Source organism: Caloenas nicobarica, chromosome 5, assembly GCF_036013445.1.
Source record: "Caloenas nicobarica isolate bCalNic1 chromosome 5, bCalNic1.hap1, whole genome shotgun sequence".
In the NCBI taxonomy this organism is placed as follows: domain Eukaryota; kingdom Metazoa; phylum Chordata; class Aves; order Columbiformes; family Columbidae; genus Caloenas; species Caloenas nicobarica.
The window spans coordinates 3,032,724-3,051,686 of NC_088249.1; the positions used below are offsets into that span (position 1 = coordinate 3,032,724).

Here is an 18,963-nt window from a genome sequence, read left to right on the forward strand (position 1 = left end):
ATTCACAGTAAATATGCAAAAAAATGTAGATTGTCATCTTCCCAACTCAGGCTAAACAGTCACTTTACTGCTGAATAAACCAAAAAGCTCTATTTGTCATCTTAATAAAGCACCACTTACTACAACTTTGTGGACTTAACCAGTCTGTTAATGTCACATCAAGGCATGAATCACTGACAGCGGTATATTAAGTTCTTGATTGTGTTTAAGATTCAATCCAAAAAGCGAAACTATTTCAGTGAAGAGGGATGAATACTTCGTACTGGCTGCCCTTAAAGTGCAGCCTTCCAAAGGATATCAACATTTTTTTAAAGAAGATTTCGATTGCTCTTCAACACAACATACAGAACCAGCCAAAGCACTTCAGGCTTGAGCCTCAAATCAGAGTGCTAACAAGAAGCTCGAGTGCCAGTTTTGTTGAATTTGTGCCTCTGAAGTGCACTGTGCTAATGTTCACTATTCCTGCTGTCAATCTTCTTGGGAGCCAGCAGGGGATTAAAGCAGCGAACAATAGGCTACTCAGAGCCTTGAATTCTCCCCGATTCCAAACCCCTACATCATATTTGTCTCCCCTTTGGAAGGTTTCCCCCTTTGGAGCACCTGGACTGGTAGATGCTGTTTTTACTACATTTTAAGGAAGTGCTCGAGCTCTTCTGCAGTTTCAGCTTCTCTCCTTGCTCATCTTATAAATTAGCAGGAAATAAATTTTGAAATCCTATTATTTCTACTCCCCAGCCTCCTGCCTACGGCAAAAACCACGGATATATACTGGACAGCGTTCCTGAGCCATTTACGTGCAGGTAGTTGTTTACCACCCCCTCATGCTCCCACCAGCACAGCATCATCCGACTGCAGAGTCAAGTGGCCCTCGCAGGGAGCTCAGCTTTTTACGCTTTTGTTGTTACAGACATAATAGATTGTTGCCTCTTATATTCAAGAGGTTGGCGTTCACTGATTAACTCCAAGATACGCATTCAATTCCCATTTCACTCGCTTTCGAAACGCGAGGCTTTGGTTGCTGAGGTGGGATGCTAACCGATGCTGTACTAGGCTTGCCAAGTATTCTATTAAACTTAAGCAGATTATTATCGTGGTGATTTTTTTAAAATCAACTATTTTAACCCAGTTACATTAGCGGCAGTACCCTGGTGAGATCGGCAGCTCAGTCTGCAGTGACAGACCGTCCCAGCAACTACTCTAAAACCCAAAGACATGGTGACAGAAACAAATCTTCCTCGATTAGTGCTCAAAAAGCAGGAAAGCACCATTCAAACACAAGCAGAGGAAGGATCCAACTGCTCCTGCAGCCTTAAAAAAACCCCACACTGAAACAAATGAGAAGCAGAAGGACTCAAACTGGAAAACCAGTTGTCTTTGTGTCCACAGGTCTGGCTTTGGTTAATCCAACTCCTTCTGGAGAAAACCTGGTACAAGGGCATTGTGGCTGGATAGCATTGCTCGCCAAAAACACTAAGAGAGTGCGCGCACCAAGCCAGCACAGCGATTCAGCCACATCAGGATGCCAGTTGCTGAACAGCTGGATGCTCTGAATTAATCTAACATTGGTTTTAGCCAATTTCTGTACATACAGAGGAGGATGGAAAACGCTTTGCTCAGTCAGAGCACAGATACCACAACTGCACACTCAAAAGCTTTGGAAAAAAAAAAACACAACCAGAGAATAATCCTCAAGTTAAACCGATGACGGCACAACTTTTGTTGCCCCGTGGACATTGTATTTGCTGTTGGGTATGTCTGCACTGTAAAACATTGATTCTCAAGAAGTTTCAGGGATGAAAGTCTTATAGACTTTGGAAAAAGTCTTCAGAACCAGACATGCTATTGTTAGGAGCAGAGAAAGAGACAAATTGTAGAAGTCAGACTACATAAATTATTGCAATGGACAAAAATATCAAGCTGAAGAGGTTAGCAGAACAGACAGGATTTGAAATAAGTCTCCGCTTCATAAGTATGCTGGGAGCCTAGTTTGGGCCCAGTGGAGAACAAGCTTCTTACCAAATTTAACTCTTCATTCTGTCTTACTGCTTCAGAATATGAATCATCAAGTTTTTTCTGCAATTCAGTCAACAGATCTTTGAGCTGAAATGAAGTTTAGAGTTTTAAGATTTGTCTCCTTTAGGATGCCCACTCTTCTTCTGCTCAGTTATTAGTGTGTTGCTTTACCCTAAGGTCACAAGCACAAACTCCTCAGCCACAGGGGCTAAGCATTAGATTAGTTTGCCAGCCAACTGGTAACCAAGCAAAAAAAACCAAACAAAACAAAAGCAAAAACCAAAACAAAACAGTTTGGTCAATTATGTTTACCTCTCTGACTTCTGAAACATAAGTAGATCGTTCTATTTCTGCCTTTTCTAGTTCACTTTCCAAATGTTCTCTCTCTTTTTTAAGCTAGAAACAGAAAAACAGAGTTAAAACAGATGTTTTCAACATCTTTGTGTAGTATCATTTTCTTATTATTAGCTAATAGTTTCTATTAAATACTCCCTGACATTTAGAGAGCATTTCAAATCCAGAACAGATTTAAACTGTAACATTTCAAAAAGATAAGAAGAAAAGAATCAAGCCCAAGATCATCAACAAGGAGTAAACTGCTCGGTCTCAAAGGAAAGAGCCCCAGTGAGTGAGTACAGAAGTAGAAAACAGGACAATATCCAGTACCCAGCTTCCCTGCTTCAAAAAAAACACTGGCCAAAGGGTTTTAAACTGCAGCACAAGCTGCACTACTTGTAGAGAAGTCTTAGGAAGTTTAGACTTACAGCATAAGCCTAAATCATGTTGTAAGCAACAGAAACTTTAAAGAGAGAGGAAAAAAAAAACCACACAATTGCACATACAGTTTCAACTTCTTTGATTTCTTCCTTTAACCTCTCCACCTCATGCTCCAAAGAAATGACTGAAGAACGCATCTGCAGTTTCCAAGAAAGATAAATAGAATTTTTTTTAGTTGGGTTGGTCCAAGACAAACTCTCCATCTACACACAAGCTTGCTTCTATGATTTAGAAATACTAAGGATGAAATCACAGTGACTGACTCAAGTAAGATGCTCACTCAAATAATTCAATATACTTAGTCTCCATGAGAACACCTTACTTGCTAACATATTTAGAGCCTAGATGCCTGTAAAATTTGGAATATAAGGACTAAGCCAGTTGGCCATTAGCCACAGTAAGGGAAATATCTTTCCTGGACAGGGAAAGATCCATCTACTACATGTAGCCAAACCCAGCACATTCAGCCTTATTAGAGGCTGAGTAAGCGCAGCAGATGGTAGCACATCTATAGCTCATGATCTGACAGTCTTTTATAAGCCCCTCAAACAAGACGTTTATGAATCTGTTTGCTCCAGGCTCATACTCTGGCACTCAAATTTACTAAGCAGAAATACTTTAGAAATAATTTATTTTGGAAAAAAAACCAAAACAGTTTGACCTACTTTAACTCTAGATTAAGAAAGAAACATAAAAGGCTTTTTTCTTCCCATTTTTACTAGCAACAGAGCCTTCCTGAAAAGGAAAGCTTTGCAGGCAATTTCAAGTGTAATTAGTTGGCCGTAATGGATTAAGCACTATTTTAACAGCTTCCAAAAAATTTGTGCTAAAATTTAAGTATCATATAAAAGCAAGAGTCTACATCTGTTCACAAAACAGACTTTGAAAAAAACCGGTGCTTAAAAGAAATACAGTCTGAGTTGCCAGGATCAGAAAAATGTATATTCCCAGGCACATTAATGGGACACATGTACATTCCTGAATCTTTGGCTTCCTATCCCGCCAGCATTAATATTACTACGTGTTATTCGGCTGCCTCCTGCATCACCTGCAAAGGATTGTGACACAGACTGGCTGTAACAGCCAAATACCTTATACCTGTGCTGGTCATTTGTTCTTGCTGCTCTAAAGATGGCAACAGGAACAGCCACACAAATTTAAAGACATCAACAACTCCTCCACTTTTTAGTGGTTTTTTTTTTTTTTTTTTTTTTAAATGGAAATATCTTCCCCCCCCCCAAAAAAAAATAATGAAACTGAGTATCAAAGCACAAAAAAATCCCATTTTTACAAGGAGGGGTTGTTGCTATTGTACTGGTTGCAGACTTCATCTTTTTCATCCACTGGTCACACACATCAAACCAGGTGGCCAGGGATGTTCCACACCAGCCTTCGCAAACACCATGTGCGACTTCAAGCAGAAACCGCCCGGCTGCCACAAAAAACCAAAGCAAATCTTCACAAATACCTGTTTAAGTTCCTTCTGTGATTCTTCAACTTTTATCTTCCATTTGCTTTCTTCCTCTTCCACACTCCTCTGTAGCCTTTGCAAAATCCCCTCCTAAGAAGAGAGCGGGGTTGGAAAGGTTGGAAAGCTGGCAGCAGAAGAAAGGCGGCCAGCAACATTACAGGGCACAGGCGACGTGGCATCCCGCTTACCGTCTCGGCCAGAACCGATTTGTATTTCTCACACTCCAGCTGCAGCAGGACATGCATCTCCTCGGCCTCCTTCAGCTTCTGCTCCATAGCCTGGCAGAGGAGAAAAGGGAGCAGAAGAGTCACATCTCAGCTGATGGATTTGAGTTCATAGAACACCAGGTTGGAAGGGACCACAAGGATCATCTGGTCCAACCTTTCTTGGTAAAAGTGTGGTCTAAGGTTCTATTATTTATCTTATTTCAACAAGCAAGTTGGTATCATTCATATTTGCAGGTCTTGCTTTCCAATTTATGCAAAGACATAAAAGCAAGTGTCACGTTTACCTACAGCTCTCAATACTCAAACGCAACCTTTACATGAGTTACTGCAGTACCTCCGAGTTACCTAAAACCAAACTCATTACTTGCAAATGGGCCCTGGGATTTTGAATTTCACAAACAATTCCACAAGATCCTTTTCAAAGACGCAAATACATTTCTGACTTACAAGATGCAAGTATCTATAAAACAATTTTCTTGTTCACTGATTTGAACTTCACAATCCAGAGCACAATTTGCAAGATTTATCCTGGAAAATACCCTATGCCACGCACAAGAAAGCTGCCCACTGTTCGTGCCTACCTTGACATCTTCGGATCCCGAAGCCTCTCTCAAGTATTCTTTAGCCATCTTTTCAAACCCACATAACCATTCGCTATGACTCTGTCGGGAAAAGCATTTGGTTAAAGCTAAGAACACCCTCAATGAGTGAATTTTCAGGATATTTTCCTCCCAACTGCAGGCTTATTTTTAAAGACTATTTCTAGTTAGACAAACTTTAGCACATTTGAGAATATTTTTAAGTATGAATTTTCAAAACCTCTAGATGTTAGAGGTCAAACACGGACGACATTTTTCCAGTCTCTCTTCACATCATTCCCACAATCCAAACCACACCAACCCAGCGCGCTACCCTTGCAAACAACCCAAAGCCACCAAGAATAAAACTGGAAATCAGGTGGAACTCTGGGAACAAAACAAACCCTCTTGAATCGCATTAACTGGCATGGAGGCACATAATGCACGGTAATTTTTTTATTGTTTTAACACTTTTCTTGAAGTAACCATCTGCAGCTTTGCCTCTTTGCTGGTGGCAAGTGCAGGTACCACCAGCAGAAGACACTTGAGTCCCACTGCAAAAACCTTGGGGCAGGAGGGACTGTGGGGAAAGGCAGGACAGCAGGACCTGAGCTCCCAACAGGAGGGTAGAAGAGCCCCGTCTCTTACCACGTTGGAAGGAAAAGAGACTTCAGGGAACAGCTTCTGGAGTAGTTTGCGCGTCTCCACCTCGGCAGCTTCCAAATGCTGCTGCTTCTCCTAAACCAAGAAGAAAGGCTCACGTGAAATTGGGCAACACGCTCCACAGACCTGGCAATAGCCTCTTCTACGCCTAGAGTAATTTACTTAGCCCAGAAAGTCTCTTTTTTTAGTGAGAAAGGCTCTACAGTCTAAAATTGCCAGTAAATCACTTTAAAAATTGACAGTGAATTGCTTCAGACTTTGGTCTTCACCTTTGTTCATGCTTTTAAGCTTTTATTTTCATTAAGTTCTCCTCCAATCTAGCCTGTTTGTACAGAAATTACGCCATCATTCACTTGTTCACAACACAACACAAACTACACTGAGCTGAGTAACTGCATCCACAGATCACACCAGCCCTGCCCCTCAAGTGTAGCAATATCAGAAACAAGTTGGGTCAATCAACAATGTTTAAAAAAATAAAAATCCATGCTTATTTCACATAATTTGGGGGGGGGGGGCACGGGGCGGGAATCACCATAAATCAACATCACAACATCAGAAACAGAGAATTGAAGTCAAAAGGCAACTTTGTGTTAATGCACATTTGAACCAGGCCAAGAAAGCGAGACTGTATCTTCTCAATATTAAATACTCAAGAGAGAGACCCTTACACCCTCCTTCCTCAAGCTTGGATGCAGTGGGAAATAATTATTAGAGCTGTGTGACAATCTCCAGGTTTTCTTTGTCATTGCTCTGCAAATATAAATACACAGCACCAAAGGCCCCACGGATCCATCGTTCCATTTATTTAACATTAAAGCAGAGCAGCCACAGGACATTTGCTCGCTGTGCTTGTGGCAGATGGGTTTAATTTGGCCATAGGACACTCAGGCTCCCATATAAGGTTAAATGCAGAAAGCCTGAAACCCTGCACAGAAGGCAGCTTTCAGCAAAAATCCTTTGTTAATATTTTTTTTTTTTTTCCTCTTTGACATCAGCGTTACTGCGCATTGCTGCTCGGAGTTCCTCCGCTGCAAGAGATCGGTGGCATTAGGAGGTCGAGATGCAGAGACAGAGACAGGAGACACTGGGCTGTGAAGCTGCGCCGAGTTCGTTAGTTCTCAGCAAATTAAGAACCACCGAGAAGTGGCAAACAGCTGTTGGACGGAGTTTTCAGACTGCAAGAGAAAGCGGGCAGGCGTTGGCACACAGCTAAAGCGGGCACACGGCTTCTCGGAAGACAGGCCGAGCGGTGCCTAGCAAAGAGCAGAGACATCGCCACAACACAGACGCACAATCCCAAGCTTGAGCTCCTCTGCTTCTGCCCACCTGACTTGGGGTTTTATTTTGATGCCTTTTTTTTTTTTTTTTTTTTTTAAAGTCTGCATAATGACAATTAACACCAAATCAGGCTCGCCAAATTTGCTCAGCAAATGCAAACACCTTTCGGAGCAATTCATGCCCCGCATAATTTTGAACACTGGCTCTGACTGGTGAGCTTATGTTTTCAAGGAGGAAATTCACACCATGGTGACCACTTTCCTGAGAAGCTCCGAGGTTTTTAAATAATAATCTAGTCTTAGTTCTTCAAGGGTCCAATAAATTTATCCAAGCACAGTGAAAGCCCAGTAGATGAAAGCAGGTTGCTCACCAGCATGGCTTTTATTCTAGAGCTCTCCACAAAGAAAAAACAATTCACGACAGCTCTAACAATTATGCAAACAGAAATTAAAAAACACACACCACACCCCAGCATGCCCATGAACTAAGGACAAAAAAAAAAGAAAAAAACAGAAACCTAAGACAACAGGAAGACGCAGAGGTGAGTATATGAATGATCACTCAGAACAGACTACATTTAAATTGCAGTAAAAGTTAAATGCTTCCATTTCATTTAAAGAAACAGCTGCAGATCTGCTTCTAGGTTAACGCATCGTTTCCAGCGGTTAACATTACAACCTTGGCAGTCTTGTTCACTTTGTCCTGCAGCAATTTTTCTGTTGATGCCAATGCTTCCATTGCTTTCCAGTTTTTCTTCCGAAGGTCCTAATCATTTTTAGAAAGAATGATTTCAGTTCAGCCAATATTCAAACTGTTTCCGCTTTTACTTCAGAGATATATTTTGCATTACATTCCACCATTCGCATTTAAATGCTGGTTACCGCAAGATGATTTTGCCGGGTGACATACACTAGCAAAAAACAAGTGCGATGTTCAAAGAGTCTGAATGAAAAGGGGGGGAAAAAAACCCACCAATTTCTGCCCAGCCTGCCCCCATATCCAAAACTGATCCAAGTGTTACTGCAGAGCGTATCGCCCACACTTTGACTGCACTTGTGAGAAGAAAAGAGGGAAGTTTTCAGAAGTAGTGAGGAACACAGACACCGAACCACAGATTACACAACAGAGTGTTAGGCAGGTCACGTTGCAGAACCCAGCACGGCCCCGAGGACACATGGAGGTGCGCGCACATTTATGCCCCTGATCTCGCAACCAGGTTTAGCTGCGTAAATCCTTGAGCCTCAGCCCAAACATGCTACGCCAGGGCTGATTTTAGAAACAACGAAGTTCAGGGCCTCAGTTTGCAGCATTTACCCGCGCAGCTCTCTCCGCTGTACCCCCAAAAAAACCTGGTTTGCTGCTGGTTTTGGATTTCATCCTGGTTTGCGATTTCACCAGCGATGAGCACACTCCAGATCGCATGGAAACATCCCCATCCCGTGCTCCTGGATCTTTCTTGGCGAGGTCATCAAACGTGTACTCCACAAGACGCCAACATGCGAGCTCCATTAGAAGGCCGGGAGCTCTTATAAAAAGAGCCTCGCAGCTCTTATCTAGGAAGGATGTTGGGCCTTGTGGGGAGGAGATTACGGTGCTTGGGATTCAGATAAGTTTTTTCAACCTTCAGAGCAATATTCTTTAGCAAAGGGCTGTTTCTGAAAGGCTGTATTTTTTTTTTTTTTAATTCACCACACAAAGCGGCATCCAAATCCTAGCGTGTACCTATGCTAGTTTTACTCTACGGCTTCCATTTGCCTCCTATCGTAAGGGTTGTTTCACAGGACGGAAAAACAAGATTGGATAAAGTCGCAATGTGGAAAGCTGGGGCCTACAGGCACAATCTGCCCTCAGCAGCAGCCAGATTTCTGCCTGCACCACAAAGGGTATTTAGATCTTGCAGTTCCCCAGGAAACAGCCACATGTGTTCTACCTTTCCAGCTCATCTGTCTTCTGAGAATAACCAGACACTTTCCCTCTCCTTTATTTCAGCTCTTCAGCAACACTACTTGCTCAAGAGTTCACATTCTCAGTATTTTCCTTGTGCATCTTCCCTATATTGCCCCACTTTCAAACAATAAAGTTTATTGTATGGTATTCATTGGGTTTTACAGGCTATTAAGGAGAGACAGGCAAGCTAAAAAGCCTGTATTTTAACAACTTTCTTCCATATAGCTTAAAAGATGCCACTGTCTTGCCCTGCACAGGTAATGCATTCCAAGGAGGTAACTTCACAGCTCTGTGATGGAAGATACAACCTTCACTTCCACCCACAAACAACCCGTGCTGCACCATCAGCAGCTGCTGCAAAGGAAGGCTCACTGTCCTTCACCAGATCAGGATTAGCCACTGTCAGGACTGGGAAGAGCCAGATCTGAGATTCCTGAAGGTAAAGCCTCCTCCCGTGTCCCCACACAAGGACCACAACTCAGAGCACAGCCCCCTCCATCCCTCCCCAAATCCCTTCTCCCCTTGGCAAAGAACGTGTTTCTGAACCTAGAGTCTGAAAACATGGCTGCAAGTTGTGTCACCCAGCAAGTCTCCTCCCTCTCATCAAATCGGCAACTTATCAAAAAGCTCCCAAAACCTGGAGCGGTAAAGCTCAGTCACTCCCAAGAGAAGAGGAGAGGAGTGTCCAGGGGACGCAATGCAGCAGACGACTGTCAGAAACATTTTCCTAGCAGAATGCCCCAGGCACTGAGGAGTGTTGTGCACACAGATTTGGTTGTTTTCTGGGGTTCAGGGATTTTTTTTTTTTTTTTGGTGGGGTGTGGGGGGAGAATTTCCTTACGTTGTTCTTTTTCCTCTGTTGCTCAAAAGCATTTCTCTGAGAGGCAAGCTCGTTTTGGAGACTGGCGATTTCCTTCTCTTTCCCTGCAACCCTGCATTAGCAAAAAGAACCATAAACAAGTCAGAGGACATTTAAGAAATTCCAAGGGAAGCACTAACACCCTCTCGCATACACTGATTTCCCTTCCTTTCCAGCAACGCTCTTTGAAAAGCTGCTCTCACTGACTTGGCAGCACCGCTTGCTTCCCACTGCTCCGTGAACCGCGGGCTGCCAGAGCAAAGCCCATTGTAAAGCTGTTGTTTGCCTACAACAGTCATCTGCACACATTTATCAAGGCCACGGAAAGGCAACACATTAGACGAGGATAAATCAGCCAGCCCACGCTGGTACGCCACCACAGAACAGGCACTGCCTGCTGGATAAGAGCATTCTTTTTCTACAAGCACCTAGTCCACAATTTATAAGTCATTTAACTTAAAAGAAAAATAATTCAGCCAGTCAAAAATGCATGACAGTGGCAATTTGTGTAGCACAGTATAAGCTGGTATGGCATTAGCTTCCAATAGTTCTTTAGTGCACTTCAGCTCTACATTATAACACACTTTTACCCCTGAGATTTTTCCCTAGGAAAAGATTTCCACCAGATGATTTTATAATACAAACAACCCTCTACTAAGCTGAAGCTCCAAGAAAAACGCCTGTCACTTTTGCTTGAAACACAACCATTTAACTCTTCAGACGCACAGCTGAGCTGGCACGCATTCAAAATTAAATCGATCACGGTTTGCTTCCATTGTGGGCATAACATACTGCAAGCTCTGTCTGCAGAAGACTGCAGCTGAGTTATTAGCATGAGCAGAATACCTGTGTTCAAGTTTCATTAAAGGTTTTTTTTTTACCGGCCACTTCTCACACGCTGATATTGTACATTGGGCATTTATTTCCTCTAAAATTTCCTGAGCAATAAGGGAAACGAAGCGCTTATATATTGCACTTAACTTCTGGCAGTACTCACACTTGCAGAAGCTCCTCGCTTTGGACAGCCAGAGATGCCTACAAACAAAATAGATCAGAAACTCCTTAGGAGCAGATCAGCAGCAGAGAGTGATGCAGAGGGTGTGATCTGCCTTGTTAAGCAGGTGTTGCAGCAACATTAAGGAGCTGCACTCCTGCCCTTTGAGGAGTCCTGTCCAGCCTCCTCCGGCTGTGATACAGCATGTAAAAACAGGCGTGAAAAGCCAGACAAGACCACAGCAGGTGTAGGAAAGAGCTGCAGACTCACACAATAAAGGGAAGCAGGAACAGACAGACAACAGCCAGAAAAGCTGGCTTAGTGTAATTCAGCCCTGCAGCTGTCCCTGGATTGGCACGGCCAACACAACTACTGGTTTTCCACACCATTCGTACAAGCTACCACCACCCCTTTTGACTTCACTCAGTAACACTACAACTGGAAGCCGTACCTGTTTGCAGTTCTCCTGCTTTAGCTCTTGAATCTGAACTTTAAAAGATTCATTTTCCTTTTGCACATCCTGTTGAAAGAAGAGAGGAAATACATACATATACATGTACACACAACACATCCACTCCTTACAATATAGGATGTTTCTATCAAAAGTTTACCTGTAATTGTTTAACTTGGCTTGCAATTTCTCTCTCTTTTTCTTCCACTACAGCTTTCAACTTCTTCATTTGTTCTTCTTGCCCTTTCAACCTGCAGAGAGAGTTTAGAAAATAAGAAAAAAGGGTTAAAGTAAGAATTTATGCGAAAAACGGACACACTCTCTAGCTGGGACAGTGTTTTCAGCAGCAGAAAACAACTAAGCTTAGTATGCTATATACAATAATCAGCCACATGGAGAGGAAACTATTGCACTATGGCTCTAAACCAAGAAAACTAGCAAAAATACAAGCCAGCTGCAACGACATGTAATGCAAACACTCATCTGCTAAGAACTGGCCTGAAGTTACTTATTTCACTAGTTATTTCACATGTCAATCAGCAGACGCATTTAGTCATAGCTGATCTCAATGGCACTCAGAGCAGAAGCGGGAGAGGAGCCACGGATCACCTGAGCAAACCCTGCGAGCTGTGACAGTGCCAGGGACAGTCTCCCAAGGGTGACCTTTGAAGGTCCCTTCCAAGCCAAACCATTCTGTGATTCTACGAAAGGTGAGGCTGCCTGAGATACCACGAGGGCAGCACATGACAAGAGCTGCATCGAAGACAAAGCCCTTTTTGGCACAGTCTCGTACAACCTTTCTCTGACTTAGAGCAGCCAGACAAAAGTAGAGTCAAAACAGAGGAAAGTCTGGCAGCGTTTCTCCATAAAACAAGAGAATTGGCTGTTGCATCTCAGCCTGAAAATGGCAAACTATCTGTTCATTACTTTTAACCGACTCAGTCGCAGGCACTTAAATCCACATTCTTCTAAACATGCTAAACAGAAGGAGAAATTACCACCAGACATATGAAGCAGCAGCAGTTTCACTAGTTAGTAGAGCCCTGGGCAATCATTCGGTGTCTCAAAGCGTGCGAGCACTGCTGTCACAGCACGCTGGGCAGGGACGCCGGAGCCCGCGATTACACGCGGCTGCGGACGCGCGTCCATCGGCGCCAACGGCTTCTTTTAGCAAAGCCCACAAAATTCTTGAAACCAATTCATACACTCCAATTTCAGACAAACTGAACGCCTATTAACAGCAGGCGCTTGAGAAATTGCTGCTAAGCGTACTCACAGGCTCTCCAGGTCCTGGACTTGGGATGCGGCAGGTACCTGAAAAACAAAGCGATTGCCAGCCTCACTTTTGACAGCACGGTAAAGCTTTCCAATTAACAGCAAGTCGCTGCAGGAGCAGGGGCACCACCCAGGTTGCGAGACATTTGCCAAAGAAATAGCAGAAATTTTGCACCACGCATTGCTCCGAGAATATCTAAACACAAAATGGATTTCGGAAGCGCAGCTTACGCCAAGCAGCCCAAACTTCACAGCGGCCAATTTCTCTCCATGCCACCTTCCCCTGGGATGAATGCCTGTCTAGACATTCACCCCAAATAAGAATGCAAGTCAGTTTCCCCGATTTATCATTGACAAAAAACCAAACTGAGCTAGAGTACCATCTTATTGGAAAAATTCTTCCATTAAGTAACACCTGGCTTCAAGGATGTCCAGTCACACATTTTCAAGTCCAGTGCAGGAAATCAAAAGCCAAAATATTTTGACCGCTACAGCTTCCACAGCAGGGAAAGGCAGGAAGGAATCACAGCAAAGCCTGAGCGCTTCAAGAGGAGTCACTACATTCAGTTACAGCGGGAGTTTCTCCATGACTCTGTCTACGAGCTTCCAAGTTTTCAGACCACTAAAGCTCCTCATCAAGGACAGTATCATCCAGGTTAAAGAAAAGCTCTCAGAACTTGTTATCTGTGTAACACCTCTTTTGGATGAATGCAGCTGAACTAGCGGGCTCCCTGCACTGTAGACTACCAGTTTCGTCAAGTAGGATTTTAAATATCTCTGCAGATTGAAGACAATGCAAACCCTTCATAAAAGGTACGGGACAAAACCAACATCTTTCAGCTCAACCGAGCAGCACTCCCAAAGCACATCCATTCTGCAGGACATACCTGTTGGAGCTGCTGTAGGTTCTGTTGTTCCAACTCCTGAACTTTACTGGTTAACTGTGCGATTGTATCTTTCTGACCCTATGGGGGTAAAAAAGCAAGTTTAGAAGTGTAAACATAACTTTTCCACAGTCAGAAATACTGCAACAGAACTTATTTCCCTTTAGAACACCCAGGAAGCTTACCTGCAGCCATTCTGCTTTCTTAACAATCTCTTTCTCCTTCTCTTCCAATAAGGCCTCCATGGTTTTCACCTGCTTTTCCTTCCCCTTCAACCTGTACCATTAAACACACAGACACACAGCATAAACCCTTGCTCTTTTATCCATCTGGAAAAAAAAGTCATCCTATGCTTCTGCAGCACACAACAAACAAAAGCAGTCTATGTGATCAAAGGCACAAACACAATTCACCCGCTAAAAATCAATGTGTGAACACTTCCACTTCAGTCTGGGTTAGCAGGAGACGCCCTTGATCAATGGTACTGCTCGTTAAGCAAAATCAGACAAACTCTGAACTGACATATATTGCAGGGATTTCATACATATGTGCTTTCCTCATCTAAAAATAATTCCTCCCTCCTCCCCTGCTAGGAACACAAAGCACTGTTGATCATGACGACTCAATTCTCACTTATCCACCTAGCTACAACACAGAAATTACCAAGGTAAGCTTGCCAGAGCCCCTTGCCTAAGTCCTTCCCTCCTGACTTGAATTTCACCCTTTGTAGGTTAACTGGGGCTCAAAGCCACGCAGCACTTCACCTTGTTGGCCGCCTCAGACACGACCGGGTATTTCATAAGGAGACACATCTACCAAGACCAGCATTAAAAGCCTGGCTCACTTTGTGCAAAGTGCAGACACCAGGCAAGAATATTCTAACAAAATAGACGGGGGCAAGGACACTAACAGGGCACAGGGTGGAGCAGACACCTTAACAACTGTACTTACAGAGTCTGAAGTTCTTTGACTTGTGATGTGATCGACACCTAAAGAAAATAATCAGCACTTCAGTTCAATGCACATGGAGGAGACACATAAATTCTATAAACTGCTCTAGGGAGAAATACGACCAAAAAAACCACATTAGACATTACTAAAATAGGCGCTGTTAGTTACAGATACATCAGCATAACCACGCCTTTTTTGTGAGAAAATAAATGAAAAGCCAAATGTCTCCACTATTTACTTTCTCCACTTTTAAAATGCAACTTCTAGAGCAGAAAACGGTGCAAATGGAAACAAAAGCGGGCCCAGCTCAGCACCCCACCAGCACGAGAGAAAGAGAAAACACTGATGAGAACCATCTCACCACCAACTGCAGCTCAAACCAGAGCTGCCAACCCTGGTCATTCAGATCTTTGCACAAGCGAGGGCTTTTTAGATGCTCTCTGCAACCTCGGTGCTCCCTTAAATTCCCATTCTATGGCTGAACATGGATTGAAGAAACAAATTTAGTGAGAATACTCCCTTTGAATTTTGGATAGAAGCCTGACAGGCTGTGCAGATACTGGCTGTCCAAACAGCTTAGTTAGTCCTCTACCCCAACACAGAAGGAGTTTCCACATTGCCAAAAACCTCTGTTCCACTTGCAGGATGCCAAAAGCTGCATTTACACCACCTTTGGAGCAAGCATCCCTCATCTGCGGCTTTCCAGAGACGGCAATTCTAAACTGCATTTTGTTCTGGGCTCTGTGTCACCTCCACAGAAGGAAAAACACACTAATAATTCCTCCAGTTCCTAGGAATTTGCTTTGGAGGAAAAGCCCAAGACGGAAACACGTTCTGTGACACTTTGCCTAAAAAGGACAAAACTTTAACACTAAGGCAAGGAGAAAAGGAGGTGACATGTTGGAACGTAGCTAGAAAAACTGAACAAAGCGCAGACCAAAAAAAACCACCCACACAAACAAGCAAGCAAACTTCCTGACAGCGCGATGGATCCAGCTGCCTGCAGAATGGGCTCCCTAAGGAAACGTGGGGTCCCGTTGTGTCGGACACAAAACAGCAAGCATGCCAAAAAAGCCCGTACTCCTCCATTTCTGCATTCCTGGTGGCTAGAGTAAAACTTACTCTGCCAAGACACGCTTTCTTTGGACGCTAGAAAGAAACAGTCTTAGGTTTACCTGGAAATCAGATACTGTTTGGGCCAGGAGTATTGTTACAGCAACACACAAACACCAACAAAAGGAGAAGCACCTTCAGCACTTGAGATTTCAGAGGTGTCAGCATCTAAGGATGTCCCAGGGTTTCGTGTTTACTACAGGGAGAGTATGCAATACACCCAGCCAGAGCTAATGCCACAATGCTTAGAATTACAGCAATTCTTGTCCAATTTCATGCTAAAAGTCCAAAAAGCTTGGGCATCTAGAGGACTGTGGTTTCTGAAGGAGAGCAGTATTTATACTACATATTTACAGCTTTATATCCAAGAATAGTGTAGCTCTACCACTAAAAACTTCCCTTACCCAATGACATTCACCAGTGAAAGAAAACACACTAGAACAGAAATGAGGGAGCAGCGCAGACAAGGCTGGGTCACACTTCTGGCACTAAAGTTATTTTACCTGTTTTTCCATCTCATGCTGGGAATTTCCTACTTCTTCTTTCAGAGCCTCTATTTCCTGTGTCAAAGCCTTTTCAATGACAAAACAGACAGGATTGGACAATGGAAACACAAAAAACGCTGCAAAAATGGATGCTACAAATTCATCACTGTAGAATGCCATGCAGTAACAAATAAATGGTAGTTAGAGGCACAGACACAGAAAAAGGAAGGTAGATATTGCAGAGATAAATACCTGCACAGTCTTCTCCTTGCTTGCTACTTTAAGGATTTCAGCTTGTAGGAGTTCTTCCACTGATTTGATTTTTCCATCCTTCTCATGGATCCTTAAAAAGAGCAGAGGAACAACATTAGCTGGCTGAACAAATGCGCAACTGGAGCAAATACCCAAGTTTTGATTCTGCTCTCGCATCGCCAGGCTCTGGGACCCACAGCGGGACCTCCCACTATTGCAGGTGCCACCTCTCACTACAACCCCAAATCCAGACAGAACAAGCAGGAGAAATAGGAGAAATAAGACCGAGAATATAGTGCAGAACAACCTGGCTTTATATACCAGTAGTTCATATGCTAAGTAGATATTATTACTGTCTAAAAATACAAATTAAGGTATCAATAGTCCCTGGAATGACACACACTTAACTTCATGCTTCGCTGGACATTCCAGCAAAGTATTTATCAACCTCAAATATATACAGAGCGCAAATAAGCTCATTCCTTTTTAGAGTGTTTACAAATAAAAAAAAATTTTCGGACAATTCAGTGCAATTCCTTGTCTAGTCAAAGCTAGGCTTATGAAATTAATTGCTTACCAGAGAAGCAACTGGATTTTCTAAAAGGTATTGATCTGACTTGACATGTTTCCAAAGCGATAAAGCTTCCTGACACACATGCATATCCCTCACCCAGTTAAAAGCAAATCATTTCAGCAAAATACTTGTAATTGCGGAATACAGACAGAAGTAACGACCAGAAATGAAACTGTGCAGTAACTTACACTTTCTGGAGTTCTTCCACCAGTGATTGGAAGGAAACCTGTTCAAAACAGAGCTTCAACTTAGGAAAACAGAAGAGAAAAACAATCTCCAAGCGTTGAGGGGTAAGGAGTAGAGAGCTTAAGCTCTTTGGCACTGGGGAAACTATGCAGGAGCCTGAAGTTTTTATCCATCTGGCTGCTCCTGAGAAAGCTGCTGGTGGTCTCGAGTTCCTGGCAACCCGATAATACCAGGTCTGCTGCAAGTTCCAGGAAAACAAAAGCAAACCCACACCATCTTTACCAGGAGAGGCTGAGGTTCAGGACCAGCGTCTGATCAGCTAACCTTTTCCTATTGGCACTACTGCCCATGTCTGCACAGGTATGGTGCTGCTCCTCTCCCATAAATGATTTCCTAAAAACTAAGTGGTCTCCTGAGCTGTCCAAGCAGAGCTGGATGTCAAGGAAAGGCACAGAGGGCACATCAAAACCAATAATGCTGTGATAGCGTCACTGAACAGAGACATAAACAGAAGGGGGCTAAGTCACACCTGCCCAAGTGGCAATGAATCAGAATCAGAATGCAGCTGATGCAGAATGAGCTGCCTACCAGCCACGCTTGCTGGAAAAAAGCAACCCACAGCCATTTTGGTACATGGCAAACTCAAACCAACCCAGAACTGATTGGAACCTTTACGTCTGCCACATTTCTGACACTTTGCAAAGGAATTATTTGACAGAAGTATCAGCTTCCAGACCGATGCTGAAAGAAAACAGGATGCTTTGCCAACAGGCTTCAAAAGACATCTTCACCTTTTTTCCCTTGACTTTTGCAACCACAGCAAGATTCTTTTAGATTTAGCTTAGGTGTAAGAAAAGTTTTAGATGAAAAGTACTACCTGCTCCGATTGCTGAATTTGCAGACTTTGAAGTTCTTTTCTCAAGGATGAATTTTCCGTTCGCAGTGCCTTTGAAAGCAAACACACAGATAATGAAAGACTCATTTGTTGGGGAAAAAGTGTTAAGCTTGATGAAAGAGTCATTTTGTTTAGAACAAGTAAAAGAATTTGAAAGTCTGAAAGAGACCCCCCCCTCTGCAGCAGTGGGAGCCAAAGTATTCAATGGACTAATTATTCATTAGAGACAATTCTGAGTGGACTTAAATCTATATATAGGAAGCTAGAGTCCAGGGAAACATTAAGGCGATGTGTTCACATCTTTGGCTGTTTAGTAATGGGACAGTTTCACAGTGTGCAACCCCACCCCAGTACAGGGGTCTCAGCAATGCACCTGGGATTTAGGGATATTAAGAAAGCAAGCACTGTCTTGGCTACACCCAGGTAGACAGGACAGACTTTCCAGCAAACTCCAGCTGAAAACAGATAAAGATATTTGTATTGCCTTTCCAGATTTCTCATCGTTAGCTTCTTTACAAGCAGAACAAGAAGAAAAGACCTTTAGCATCACCCCAGAAGCGTCACTAGTTTATGATCCACTCAATCCTTCTGATTACCAAGTAAGCAAAGAGATGCAAGAGCCCCATACTGCTAAGCTTTTACAAAACACCCTTTCCTAAAGACTGATTTGTTGCAGATTAGGCCAAACATACAGCTCTAGACTAAGCAGAGAGAAGCACTTACTGTATACCACCAATGCTCATGCTTAGTCTATCTTACCAAAAAGGTTTTAACCTTGTCTTCACGAGATGCTTTTCCTATTCAAAGGGAATGATCTCAAGCCGCACTACGAGCACTCAAACGTACACTTTGCACAAGGGTACATAATCGCTACTTTGCCATAAAGAATAAGGAGATATTTTACCTTCAGCTCCTCCTCTTTATTAGCCACCTGTATGAGTCCTGCCTCAAGCAGCTCTTCAACTGTCTTGATTTTATCGTCTCTCTCTCTCACACTGAGAAATCAAGAGTATTAGGAAAAAGAGTTAACCTTTGAAGGAAATTTAGTTATCAACAATAATCCTGCTCCCCAAAAAACCTGGATTTT

General features: G+C 43.1%; 1 protein-coding gene across 8 annotated transcripts in view; it reads right to left on the reverse strand.

The window, feature by feature from the left end:
• Positions 1 to 18,963, reverse strand: part of KTN1 (kinectin 1) — an 82,215-nt gene that overhangs the window by 11,332 nt on the left and 51,920 nt on the right. The window contains exons 20-40 of one of the 8 annotated variants that reach the window (XM_065635435.1): positions 18,781 to 18,871; positions 17,859 to 17,927; positions 16,984 to 17,021; positions 16,222 to 16,312; positions 15,988 to 16,056; positions 14,372 to 14,409; positions 13,606 to 13,696; positions 13,424 to 13,501; positions 12,538 to 12,575; positions 11,422 to 11,512; positions 11,262 to 11,330; positions 10,814 to 10,851; positions 9,799 to 9,889; positions 7,689 to 7,775; positions 5,715 to 5,804; positions 5,070 to 5,150; positions 4,450 to 4,539; positions 4,259 to 4,351; positions 2,856 to 2,927; positions 2,326 to 2,409; positions 2,017 to 2,100 (exon numbers count right to left, since the gene is read on the reverse strand). In XM_065635435.1, the coding sequence (XP_065491507.1) occupies positions 2,017 to 2,100; positions 2,326 to 2,409; positions 2,856 to 2,927; positions 4,259 to 4,351; positions 4,450 to 4,539; positions 5,070 to 5,150; positions 5,715 to 5,804; positions 7,689 to 7,775; positions 9,799 to 9,889; positions 10,814 to 10,851; positions 11,262 to 11,330; positions 11,422 to 11,512; positions 12,538 to 12,575; positions 13,424 to 13,501; positions 13,606 to 13,696; positions 14,372 to 14,409; positions 15,988 to 16,056; positions 16,222 to 16,312; positions 16,984 to 17,021; positions 17,859 to 17,927; positions 18,781 to 18,871 (1,573 nt within the window). The remainder of the gene's footprint in view (positions 1 to 2,016; positions 2,101 to 2,325; positions 2,410 to 2,855; positions 2,928 to 4,258; positions 4,352 to 4,449; positions 4,540 to 5,069; positions 5,151 to 5,714; positions 5,805 to 7,688; positions 7,776 to 9,798; positions 9,890 to 10,813; positions 10,852 to 11,261; positions 11,331 to 11,421; positions 11,513 to 12,537; positions 12,576 to 13,423; positions 13,502 to 13,605; positions 13,697 to 14,371; positions 14,410 to 15,987; positions 16,057 to 16,221; positions 16,313 to 16,983; positions 17,022 to 17,858; positions 17,928 to 18,780; positions 18,872 to 18,963) is intronic. The other 7 variants (XM_065635436.1, XM_065635438.1, XM_065635437.1 and 4 more) reach the window with 7 other exon arrangements.